Source organism: Dermacentor andersoni, chromosome 6, assembly GCF_023375885.2.
Source record: "Dermacentor andersoni chromosome 6, qqDerAnde1_hic_scaffold, whole genome shotgun sequence".
NCBI classification, from domain to species: Eukaryota; Metazoa; Arthropoda; class Arachnida; order Ixodida; family Ixodidae; genus Dermacentor; species Dermacentor andersoni.
The window spans coordinates 3,917,598-3,930,212 of NC_092819.1; the positions used below are offsets into that span (position 1 = coordinate 3,917,598).

Below are 12,615 nucleotides of genomic sequence, written 5' to 3' on the forward strand. Positions count from 1 at the left end.
TGCGATGCTAACGTTACAGTCTGCGCTCTGCGAGTGGAAACGATTACTGACGATGACACAGCCTCGCAGATTCTACAGTTGTTCTGGGAGCTTGAAGCAATGGGCATCACAGATTGTGGCAAACCTCCCTCTCCTGAGTCCACTGCACGGTTCCGAGGAACAATTCGCAAGAAAAATGGCAGATACACTGTGGCGCTGCCTTGGAAAAATCAGAAACAGCTACTTGGAAGCAACCATGATACGGCACTTGCACGTCTACAAAAACTGGCAAAGATGCTATCAATGAATGAAGGATTATTGGAGCAATACAACGCAGTTATCCGACAATACCTGTAGCTAGGACACGCTGAAGTGGTACGTAAGAGTGTTCCTATTGATTGGGCCACCTATTATATGCCACATCGGGAAATTATACGAGGGGAATCGCTGATCACCAAGCTCCGGGTCGTGTTCGATGCCTCGTCACACGCTCAAGGCTTATCATCACTCAATGACTGCCTGGATAAAGGGGTGAACCTCAACCCAGAGTTACTACAAGTACTGCTTCACTTTCGGTGGTTTCTGGTCGCCATCAACTCGGATATCGAGAAGGCATTCTTAGAAATTGATATACAGGAGACCGACCAAGATGTGTTCCGGTTTTTCTGGTTTGATGCCATTCCCGTCACCCAAAACAGTAACATTGTCGAATGGCGCATGACCCGGGTATCATTTGGATCAACATCAAGCCCTTTCTTGCTCATGGCGACTATTCATCACCACTTGGACAACGCTTGTGAGGACAAAGCGCGTGCTTCTAATTTGAAGAAGTCCTTTTATGTAGACGATTTACTGGTGGATGCAGAGACACGCGAAGATGGTCTGAGCATCTATGAGTGATCGAAGGCAATTATGCGAGATGGAGGCATGAGTCTCAGAAAGTGGAAGGCCAAAAACCAGCAACTACAGAACATTTTTGACAACCAGGAGGAGCATGTGGAAGGTGCATTAAGGGAATCAACTGCAGTTTTGGGAATGCAACGGGATACCAAAACTGATTACTTCGAATTTTCTTCCAAATCTATAGCCCTATACTTAGCCTCAGCTCAGCTGGGCACAAAACGTACATTTCTCAAGGCTACTTCCCGAATTTTCGACCCTCTTGGTATTCTCTCGCCTTTCACCTTCACTGCAAAGCTTTTGTTTCAACTCCTGTGGGTTTTAGGCCAGTCTTGGGATGACCAGTTACCAGAGATCAAGACGACAAGGACAGCATTGTGCACAGACGTAATCCAGCTTGGCTTCATCAAGATACCGCGCTGTGTGAGAGATGGGCTATATGGAGCGGTCGAGAAGGCAGAGCTGCATATATTCGTCGATGTCAACCTGAAGGCTTACGGAGCATGTGCCTATTTGAGAACAGTTGATGACGGCGTAAATACAGCTACATCACTAATAGTAGTGAAGTCTTGAGTAGCACCTACCAAGATTTTAACACTGCCGAAGCTCGAGCTTATGGCTGCGGTAGTAGGAGCCATATTATTAAAATACATCCGCTCATCGTGGGATTCAACGCATTTTCCCTGTGTCATGTGGACAGACTCAACGATCACACCGAGCTGGATCAGGGGTGACCGTAACAAGTTGGGTCAGTTTGTAAAGCACACAGTGACTGAAATCGCAGCATTTGCTGACCCACTGCTATGGCGTTACTGCCCAGGAGAAGATAACCTGTCAGATTTATTGACTAGGGGCGTATGTTTAAAGATTCTACGTACATGTCGCAGCTGGTGGAGGGGACCCGGATGGTTATCCCAGCCAAGATCGACCTGGCCTACAGACTCGGACAAGAGCACACCGATCTACGAACAGTCAGATTGTGACACGTAACATGTACTTCTTAAAGCGCTGAGAATAGTGGACACCGCGATTGACTTGAGGAAGTTTGGCAACCTACAGAAGCTCCTGCACATCACTGCCTGGGTATTTCAATTTGTGGATTGATGTCGTCGTATTCAAACGTCGCTCGGTGGAATTATTTCGACAGAGGAGCTAAACGAGGCTGAAATGTTCTGGATCTGTCGTGTCCAGCTAGAAGTATTCATGAATGACATTGAACACCTTCGGCTTAGAGACACTGTCCAGAAACACTCCGTACTGCGCAATCTTCACCCTTACCTTGATCACAGTGGGCAGCTTCAACTTGGTGGCCAACTTGAAAGGATGAACGCTACGTATGACGAAAAGCACCCGGTTATTCTACTGTAAAGGCATCCCTTCACGGCCTTAGTTATTACTGAGGCTCACTGTAGACTTTCACATGGCGTTGTGGCAAGCACAACGATGCAGATTCGACAGCGTTACTGGGTTATACGTGCTCGACAAGAAGTTAAACGGATCATCAATGCTTGCTTTCTCTGCAAAAAATACAACAGCAAACCTGTAAGGGTGCAATTTGAATGACTGAAGACAGGCTTCTCACTTCACGGCCGTTTGAAATTGTGTGATTAGACTTTGCAGGCCCACTATATGTAAAGCAACATGAGACTGATGGAGTTACATACAAAGCTTATATTCTGTTGTTCACATGTGCAACCACGAGAGCTGTAAACCTTGAATTGACGAGTGGAATCTCTACAAGCTCCTTCTTACTAGCGTTTCGTAGGTTTTTGGCTCATAAAGAAGTGCCCGAAACACCGTACCCCAATAATGCTCTCGCATTAAAGAGAGCATCACGAGACCTACGGGTCATTTGGAACACCATGAAGAGCTCTCCATTTGCATCTTTGCTCTTGACGCATCGCATAGAATGGAAATTTATTATGCCAGGTGCGCCTTGGTGGGGCGGATGGTGGGAGAGACTTATCTGATTAGTCAAGTCATTTTTACGCAAAGTGCTGGGAAAGAGCAAGCTCAACAGCAAACAAACTGAGACTGCACTGCTGGAGGTAGAGGCAGTTATTAATTCTAGACCCCTAACCAATACGTATACGGATGCTAGAGAGCCCTCTCCACTATGTCCTGCTCATTTTCTGATCGGGAGCTCATTTCTTGCCTCTACAGAGCGAACCAACAGTGACGACGAAGCTTGAAGTACACAGGCTATGCGACGTGACCTCAACAAGAAGTTCGTGGACCACCTGTGGATCCGATGGAAGAAAGAATACCTCCTCGAGCTGTGGGCACTTCACCTCTACCCATAGCATCCTAGTAGCAGTCTACAAGTAGATGATGTAGTACTCATTGAGGAACGTAACATCTCTAGAGGTATTTGGCCACTGGGACGAGTCGTGGACGTCTTCCCTGGTCAAGATGGAATAATCTGAGCCTGCCGTGTGAAAGCTCAAGATGGCAAGCTTATAAAAAGGCCAGTGCAGAAATCGTACAAGCTTGAATTGGACAATGCTACTAGGGGGCGAGAGTATGTAGAAAAAGACGAATAAACGGAGCAGGCGGGCACTGCGAGAAGAAGAAGCTCGATTAGTAGCATTTCCTTGCCTTCTTATGTTGCCTTTTCCCTCTCTTGCCCTCCAGCCATGTATGGCAAGCTGTGAGGGAAGACTGGCAAGGCTGTTGGTCGCACATTTTATGACTGCGTCGGTTCTACCCATTTTCTACCTCCTCTCCCCAGCTCCTCTCTGCAATTATATTTAGCTCCCCCATGGAGACACGAATACAAGAGAAGTGGACAACACGAACGGCGTCTATCAACTGAAGGCAGCACTGAGGCAAAAAAAAGAAAGAAGACACAAAACTCATCGGCGCATGCTCTGGAATGGTAGAACCACGTGTCAATCAGGTACACGTGCCGGTCTATGTGGGAGGTAATTGTTAAGGCATTTGATCTCTTCTTTATGTAAGATAACTGAAGGCTGACTCATGCACGCACTTCCACCATTATTTATATGCCATGCCTAGACCATAAGACGTGTATCTTCATTCCTATGCCTGTACAGTATCGCGCCTTCATCCAACTCGGGCAAGCAATTACAATCTTGGCAGTCTTGGCAATGTAAGGAAATATTAGAAGGCGATCCACTGGTTAACAACCTTTTAATTTCCATTACTCTCTGATTGATACACCGCCCCGTTTGCCCTACGTATAAATGGCCACCGCGAAAGGGAACTTTATATACGACACCCATACGACAGTCAGTAAAATTGTTGTTCTTGATGTGCTTCACTGGACAAATATCTGTTCCTTTTTTGCCTTTCACCTGCTCCTTTTTCCTCTGCACGGCTGCGCATATCTTACCTACCTTATTGGGAGCAGTGAAAACAACATTAACACCATATCTACTTGCAACTTTTTTTCAGCCTGTGCGATACTGAATCAATGTAAGGAATAGCCACTACTCTTTTTTTGCTATTACTTCCTTCTGTAATCACGTCCACCCCCCTCGAAATTGACTTCTTTAGGCGTTCAGCCACAGTGGCCACTGCTACGCTAGGATAACCTGCTTGTAATAGGTGCCAAACCTGTGCATTAAAACTGGCACTCATTTTGTGCATGCACAATCTGGTAAGACTAAAGGCACGACATGGCAATTCCGGTTTTTACTACTTTGGAATGCTTGGATTGGAAGTTTAACAATGGCTACGAAGATCTAGGGGAGTACTGCCAACACATACGGTTTTGTTCGAAGACCAAGGAAATGTCTAGAAACTGTATTACGCGTCTCTGAGGAAATTCCTTGGTAAACTTTAATCCTCCTCTATTAAGTTTAAATTGCTCACTTACTGAGGTAGCAGCGGAAACAAATTCATCCCTATTGTAGGAAATCAGGTAATCATCAACGTAACGAAATACCTTAATAACACAATCACCCAAGGCCTTCTCTAAGCAGCTGTCAATCTTACTCAGGTAAATATCACTAAGAAGAATAGGAGCAACCTTTGAACCAATACAAATTCCTGATTTCTGCAGAAACACGCTATCTCTCCACCCAACCAGCATCAACTTTAGGTACATTGAAAGAATTTCTAGAAAAGCATCTGTGGAAACATCACATCTGTCTATAAAAGGCAACTCTTGCACTTGTTCTTTGATGCACTCATTTACGGAGTTTAACAACCCATCATGCAGCAAGGAATAATACAAGTCTTCAATATCCATACTAAAAGCTGCACAATCACCAGGATATTTCTCTGTCAGAAATTGAACTAATGCCTGAAAATTACGCAAGCAAAAGGGGTCTGAAAAAACTAGTGATGCTAACCAGTTCTGCAGGTAACTAGCCACACAGACTTGCCATGCCCCTTTCTCTGACGCAATAGCATGAAAAGGACAAGGCTATCTAGATTATGTCTTGACAGGAGGTCAACTGCACATTGCTTAACTGCCAAAGGCTTGAGTTTTGCTGGCTGAAAATTATTTTCTATAGCTGATATAGCTTTTTTTGAAAACACGTCATCTGGCATAATTATGAAATAACCTGCCTTGTCTGATATTACTGGTCTAAGTTTATGCTCACAAAGCAATTAACGAATGGTTGGACAGGATCAGACATGTTAATCTGATTATTCAATTGTTACAGTTACCTCTCACGTAGACTGGCACATGTACCCGATTGACACGTGGTGCTACCATTCCAGAGCACGCGCAGATGAGTTTCGTGTCTTCTTTCTTTTTTTTGTCTCAATGCTTCCTTCAGTTTATAGTAGGCGTTCGTGTTGTCCACTTCTCTTCTCTTGTGTCCGTGTCGGCACGCCTTACTCCTTCTTTGCATTATAAATCCTTACAACTGCTTTTTGTTGTTCCCATCTGGACTTAGCACAAATGTTAGTTAGGTTAGTACAAAGGTAAACGCTTCAGTTTCCGCAATGATTATGTGGGGTGTCACAGATAATTACAGCCTTCCAGAGGGTATTCTAGCGATGCCCAGGCAGCTCCACAGAGCATTGTGGTGGCACAGTGGAAAATACCAAACAAGTTTCTCGTGCTGCCTTTCCTCTCTGCTGTGCTCCTTCCATGTATATACAGACCCTGAACGATTTCACTATGCCAAATTAAATTACGGGGTTTTACGTGCCAGAACCACGATCTGATTATGAGGCACGCGAAAGTGGGGGACTCTGGAAATTTGAACCACCTTGGCTTCTTTAGCATGCACCCAAATTTAAGTATATGGGTGTTTTGGCATTTCGCCCCCATCGAAATGCAGTCACCGTGGCCGGGATTCGATCCCTTGACCTCGTGCTTAGCAGCCCAGCACCATAGCCACTAAGCAACCACGGCCAGTGGTGCACAAGATAGCAACAGCAGCAGCAGCAGTGGAAATGTCGAAGGAAGAGGCAAACAAATATTCCCTTTAATAAGCTGGCTGACCCAGAGAGAGAAAGAAAAAGATACATAAAAATATGCATCAGAAGTGTTCACAAATCAGTTTCCCAAACTATGCGACAGGTCATGTAAATCAACCGATACGATGCATGGCCTGGCATGGCAAGGTTATTGTAACTCGTGGTGAAGAAATGAACCACACTTGACTGCTGCCATAATTACAATTGTTGATAGTGCTTTCCCAGGGTAAATAACTTTTTTGTCAATCAGACATTGCATTTATCGTAATACACTTCCTGCGACGAGCAGTGATCAGCGGGCACATGCCAGACATTCATGTCAAACAGCACGAACAACAGTGCACTTACATTCAATGTGTGCAAGGGCTGCATAGGCAATGAACCAATGAACACAGCACGTTTTTATTATGTGCAGAAAATGTTCCACACAAGGCAGGCCTAATGCCAACAACAACAGCGTGCGGCTAATGAAGCCTTCGTTTTCCACTCAATTACAAATTCCACAACTACTTCAGTGGGGGCACGACGCTCTTTTCGGCACAAACTCACGCTTCTTCATGTACCAGGTGCTGCTCGGATTCTTCGCTGTCGTGGCGAACGCCGACTTCGCGGTGGAACATGGCTTCACCGAACCTTGGCCAGATGCTGCTACAACGGATCTGCAATCATCTGCTCATGTCTTACACGGTCCGCAAGATTATTTGCTGGAAATCGTGTACGATCTCCGACGCACCGAAGTGGAATCTGCGCATCGGGGAACCTTTCCGGTTCCGCTGCGCGCTGGCCATATAAAGGACCAGCCAAGCCTAGAGCGACTGGGGCACGACGCTCTTTTCGGCACAAACTCACGCTTCTTCATGTACCAGGTGCTGCTCGGATTCTTCGCTGTCGTGGCGAACGCCGACTTCGCGGTGGAACATGGCTTCACCGAACCTTGGCCAGATGCTGCTACAACGGATCTGCAATCATCTGCTCATGTCTTACACGGTCCGCAAGATTATTTGCTGGAAATCGTGTACGATCTCCGACGCACCGAAGTGGAATCTGCGCATCGGGGAACCTTTCCGGTTCCGCTGCGCGCTGGCCATATAAAGGACCAGCCAAGCCTAGAGCGACTGGGGCACGACGCTCTTTTCGGCACAAACTCACGCTTCTTCATGTACCAGGTCAGTTACCTAAATGGAACTAAGTGTTATCGCTCTAGCAATGTTATGCTTTTAAGAGTGTCGTGCCCCATTAGCAAGCGACAAATGATTGAGTGTCTTGAACATGCCAGCCTGTGCTTCGTTGATGCTCTACTATTCTCTCTCTACGACGGCTGCCTGACGCTTTCCCAAATCTTACTGCTCCTATCGGGGGATGTAGAACTAAATCCAGGGCCCATGAATGCAGTTGAACGTGACCAAATGACAAACATTGAAAGGATTCTCTTAGAAATGAAAACAGGCCAGGAAACTGTGCTTGCGAAGTTAACGGAAATTACAACAAGACAATGTGAATTAGAATCCAAAATTACGGGCTTAATAGAGAAGACAAACAATGTAGAAAGTCGTATTGCTCGGGTGGAAAAAATGGAAGATAAATTTATGGCTAAACTAGACGACTTGGAGAATAGAAGCCGTAGACAGAATCTGGTCTTTTTCGGGTTGCCTGACAGGGAGCATAACGAGACGTGGGAGGCGTCTGAAAAACTAATAAGTGGAATATGCAAAGATGTGATGAAACTTGATGATATTTCGGTTGAACGGGCTCATCGCGTAGGCGTTTTCAGAGAAGGCAAAAACCGGCCCATAGTAGCATGCTTTTCAAGGTGGAAGGCTAGAGAAAATGTCTTTAAAAACGCTTGCAGACTAAAAGGCACTTCGTACAGCATCTCTGAAGATTTCAGCCGAGCCGTACAAGAAAAAAGACGTCAGCTTTGGAATTATGCGAAAGAAAAAAGAGAGAACAAAGAAAATCGTGTTCGCTTGAGTTATGATAAATTGATCATCAATGGGCAAACGTTTGTTTGGGATAGCGATATGCGGATGCCAGTTCCACTTCAGGCGCATGCGCGACTGGACAGAGGCAAATGACGCATTCCGAATTCCGTTCCTCCGAAAGATAACTCAGCACGTTGCTCGCAGCCTGAACGGCTCTCTGTCCTGCTTGTGAATTGTCGCAGCATAAGGAACAAAGTCGATAACTTCATGTCTTTAGTAGCCACTGTTAAACCTCAGATTGTGATGGGCACCGAATCATGGTTAAACAAGGATATACCTGATGTAGAAATCTTTCCGCCTGGTTTTACTGTCTATCGGAAAGATAGGCATGGACAAGGCGGGGGAGTATTCCTTTTGATATCAAATGCATTGTCAAGTACACAAATTTTATTTGAAAACGATTCTGAGTCTGTCTGGTGCCTTGTGAAATTGCCTAACGGAAACAATGTAGTCTACGGGACATTCTACCGTCCACCCGGCAGCAGCGGCTCATTCGGATTGCTGTCTGAGATGCTCTCTCTCCTGCCTAATAGCGTACTTCTAGGGGGGGATTTCAATTTGCCTGACTTCAACTGGAATGCTGGATGTGTGGCTGGCAATAGGTCCCGTATTTACACAGAGTTCGAAGAACTGCTCGGATTAAATGGATTGCAGCAGTACGTACTGGAACCTACGCGAGAAAATGCAATTCTAGACTTAGTACTTTGCAATGAGCCGAACATAATATCAAAAGTTACTGTTTGCCCAGGTATTAGTGACCACAGGGCAGTTGTCATAGAGCTTAACATACAGCGAGTACGGATGGCGCAAATTCCGCAAAGAAAAGTGTACAGCTACGACAGAGGAGACTATGCTGCTATCAGGACCGAACTTGAAAATTTCTTTCCTACTTTCCAATATATGTCAAATGCACGCTGTCCGTTAACTTTGTGGTCAGCATTTCGGGACAAAATACTTGAACTAGTCGAAAGTCATGTTCCATGCAGGTACCTGCGGCAACGAAAAAAACAAAAACCTTGGTTTAACGTAGAAATACGTAAACTTGTAAGGAAAGCAAGACAAACGTATAAAACATTTTCTGCCGACACCAGTCTGGCAAATCAGAAACGCTTGCAAGAGATAAATAAGCTATTGAAAGCAACAATTAAAGCTGCCAAAGATACCTTCTTTGTTAAATTAAACAAGGACTTGAGAGAAAACCCAAAATCTTTTTGGAAATATGTAAAACAAAATCGAAAATAAGACATATCGATACCATCTTTAACTGTTGACGGCAAAACCGTGACGTCGGACTATCAGAGGGCGGAATGCTTCAACAAGTACTTCCAATCTGTGTTTTCGCTATTACCTGCTGGGGAGACTTCGCTTTTGAACAACGCCAATCGAGGCGATATGATGCCAGATATTGAATTTGATGTTAGTGGCGTCGACTCTTTATTACGGCATTTAGATGACACAAAAGCAATTGGACCTGATGGAATATCGCCAGTAGTCCTTAAAGAGTGTCATGGTATCATTTCTCCGTATTTAACGATCATTTATAAGCTTTCCCTTGAAACAGGCCTCATTCCCCAAGATTGGAAAACGGCAAGCGTGACACCTGTTTTTAAATCGGGCGACAGAAAACTCACAGAAAACTATAGGCCGATTTCACTAACGTCAATATGTTGCAAAATATTCGAACACATTTTATATAGTAACATATCTGCATTCCTTGACTCAAACGCTTTTTTTACACCTTCCCAGCACGGATTCCGAAAAGGCTATTCCTGCAACACACAACTAATAGAATTCCAGCACTTGTTATCTAAAACCATTGATAACAATAGTCAGGTAGACGCCGTTTTTATTGATTTTCAAAAAGCTTTCGATATTGTGTCCCATAAGCTCCTAGATGTAAAGCTCGCTGCATTATATATAAACGAAAACGTTCAAAATTGGATACGCAACTACCTAAACGGAAGAACCCAGTCTGTTGTCTTAAACAACGTTGCATCTTCACCAATAACTGTTTCTTCGGGCGTTCCTCAGGGAAGCGTACTAGGGCCCTTGCTATTTTTAATCTACATAAATGACATTGTCGAACTAATTACATCACCCATAAAACTATTTGCTGATGACTGTGTGATTTACAGAGAAATTACCACTGAAGATGACATAGATACATTGCAAACAGATTTAGATAAGGTAGCGATCTGGTGTAAAAAATGGAACATGAACTTAAATATAAAAAAGTGCAGTAGCGTAAGTTTTTCCAAAAAATTATCCAAATTTCAGCAACGATATAACATCAATGGCACGCTTATCGACGTACAGTCGGAATATAAGTATTTAGGAGTCTATTTTACCGAATCACTCACTTGGCATAAACAGATTGACACTGTCATAGCAAAAGCTAGCAGGATGTTACATTTTATTCGCAGAAATTTTAAACAGGCAACACGCGAAGTTAAAGAAACTTTATACTTCTTACATGTTAGAACAATACTTGATTATGCTTGTGTAATATGGGATCCCTATCAAGATTACCTCATCAATAGACTGGAAAAACTACAGAACCAAGCAGCAAGGTTTGTTTGCAATAATTACAGCCCGTACTCTAGCATTTCCGAAATGAAGGCCACTTTAGGATGGGATCTACTACATATGCGTAGGCAGAAGTTAAGGCTTAAACTATTGCACCGAATATATAATAATCAGACAGGTATTAATCGCTATAACTATCTCCTGGAACCAGATTATATATCGAGTCGCTGTGATAACAACAAAAAGATCTCAGCCTATAACTGCAGAACAAACACTTTTTACTACTCTTTTTTCCCCAAAACAATTAGACAATGGAACAGTTTATCAAATCATATAGTAAATGTGTCAAATAACGAACTATTCTATTCAATGCTGTGACGGCGCTCTTGTAAAACAAATGTATGTGTTATATATCTTGGAACTTGCTTGTTTCACGTTACTTGTACGCCTTTCTCTAACAGTTATTGTAGTGATTCTGTTTGTCAGTATATCTGTCCGAAAGCTTCTCTGTATTACTGGTTGTATTTTGTTCCCCCCTACGTAATGCCTTTGTGGCGATGTAGGTACTTTGTAAATAAATAAATAAATAAATTACATTTTAAAGCACACATGAGACAAGCAATGAGAAAAATAAGGGGAACCGAGGTGCTCAATCTTGTGTTTTACAACCATATAAAGAAAGCAGACAATGGAGCCAAAGAAAGTGTAATGGAAATTCACTGTTTTGTTTTAATTTAAATATAGAAATAATAAGAAAAAGGAAATGAAAGTTGTGGGGTTCTCCTCCGTGCTCTTGGGACAAAGGAACGTCAACACAGTAGTGCAAACGATCACAAGGGCATTTATTGCACCTTTCATAGATCAATGCCTGCTAGCCGAGTTGCTATCCACAAAACATGCCGATGGGCGCGCAACAAATCTAGAAGTCCGACTCAGCGCAACCGGATAGCGAGCGAATATGTTCGCCCCATGCTGGATCCCGGACGAGTACGGGGGACCGGAAAATCCGGCATTGGATGAACCGTTCACCATCACGGAGTTATTAACAGCCATAGACGAGAGTAATAAGACGAGCGCACCCGGAACGGATGCCATTACATACAAGCTGCTCAATAACATGAGTGATGCGGCGGCACACGGGCTCCTGGGTCACATCAACAGAACCTGGGAAAGCTTGAAGTTGCCCGCAGAATGGAAAGAGGCCGAGGTACGGTTCATACCTAAACCCGGCAAACCTCTGACGATCGAGAACATGCGCCCTATCTCGCTCACGTCCTGTGTGGGCAAGGTCATGGAACGCATGGTTCTCAGAAGACTTCAAGCACACCTGGACGAGACAAATCAGATGCCAGCGACCATGTATGGATTCCGCCAGCACCTGAGCACCCAAGACGTCCTGATCCAATTACACGAATTAGTGATTAAAAGAGCAACGAGGCACGCGCCCCGGGGTATACTGGCTTTGGACCTGAAAGGGGCCTTCGACAACGTGTCCCACGCCAGCATGCTCGAGAACCTGCGCAAGACGGGTTGTGGCCGCAAGACCTACGGCTATATTAAAGATTTCCTAACCAATAGAACAGCAACTACCCGGATAGGAAATGAACGGTCAGAGCCTGTGGAGCTCGGAGACAGGGGTACCCCACAGGGGTCTGTCCTGTCGCCTCTGCTTTTCAACCTAGCACTCCTGCCCCTGCCCGAACTACTCAATCAGATCGAGGGCGTGGACCACGCGTTCTATGCCGACGATATAACGGTGTGGACGAACCGCGCGGGGTCCGACGCCTGGGCGGAGGAAGCCCTGCAGAGAGCGGCAACGACCGTC

The 12,615-nt window shown here is 44.7% G+C and overlaps 3 protein-coding genes across 4 annotated transcripts in view; 2 read left to right on the forward strand and 1 right to left on the reverse strand.

Moving 5' to 3' along the window:
• The window catches only part of LOC126521606 (activating signal cointegrator 1 complex subunit 3-like), a 414,950-nt gene that overhangs the window by 119,183 nt on the left and 283,152 nt on the right, over positions 1-12,615 (reverse strand). The gene's annotated exons all lie outside the window — the stretch shown is intronic.
• LOC126521610 (uncharacterized) lies at positions 6,806-8,437 on the forward strand. The gene has a single exon (XM_050170305.2). It carries the CDS (start codon positions 6,840-6,842, stop codon positions 8,355-8,357), a length of 1,518 nt encoding a protein of 505 aa, XP_050026262.1. The 5' UTR covers positions 6,806-6,839; the 3' UTR covers positions 8,358-8,437.
• LOC140218869 (uncharacterized) lies at positions 8,361-9,506 on the forward strand (the record flags this gene model as incomplete). The annotated part of the gene is made up of 1 exon (XM_072288573.1): positions 8,361-9,506. A coding segment is annotated over one exon (1,146 nt), but the record flags the coding sequence as incomplete, so codon positions are not given.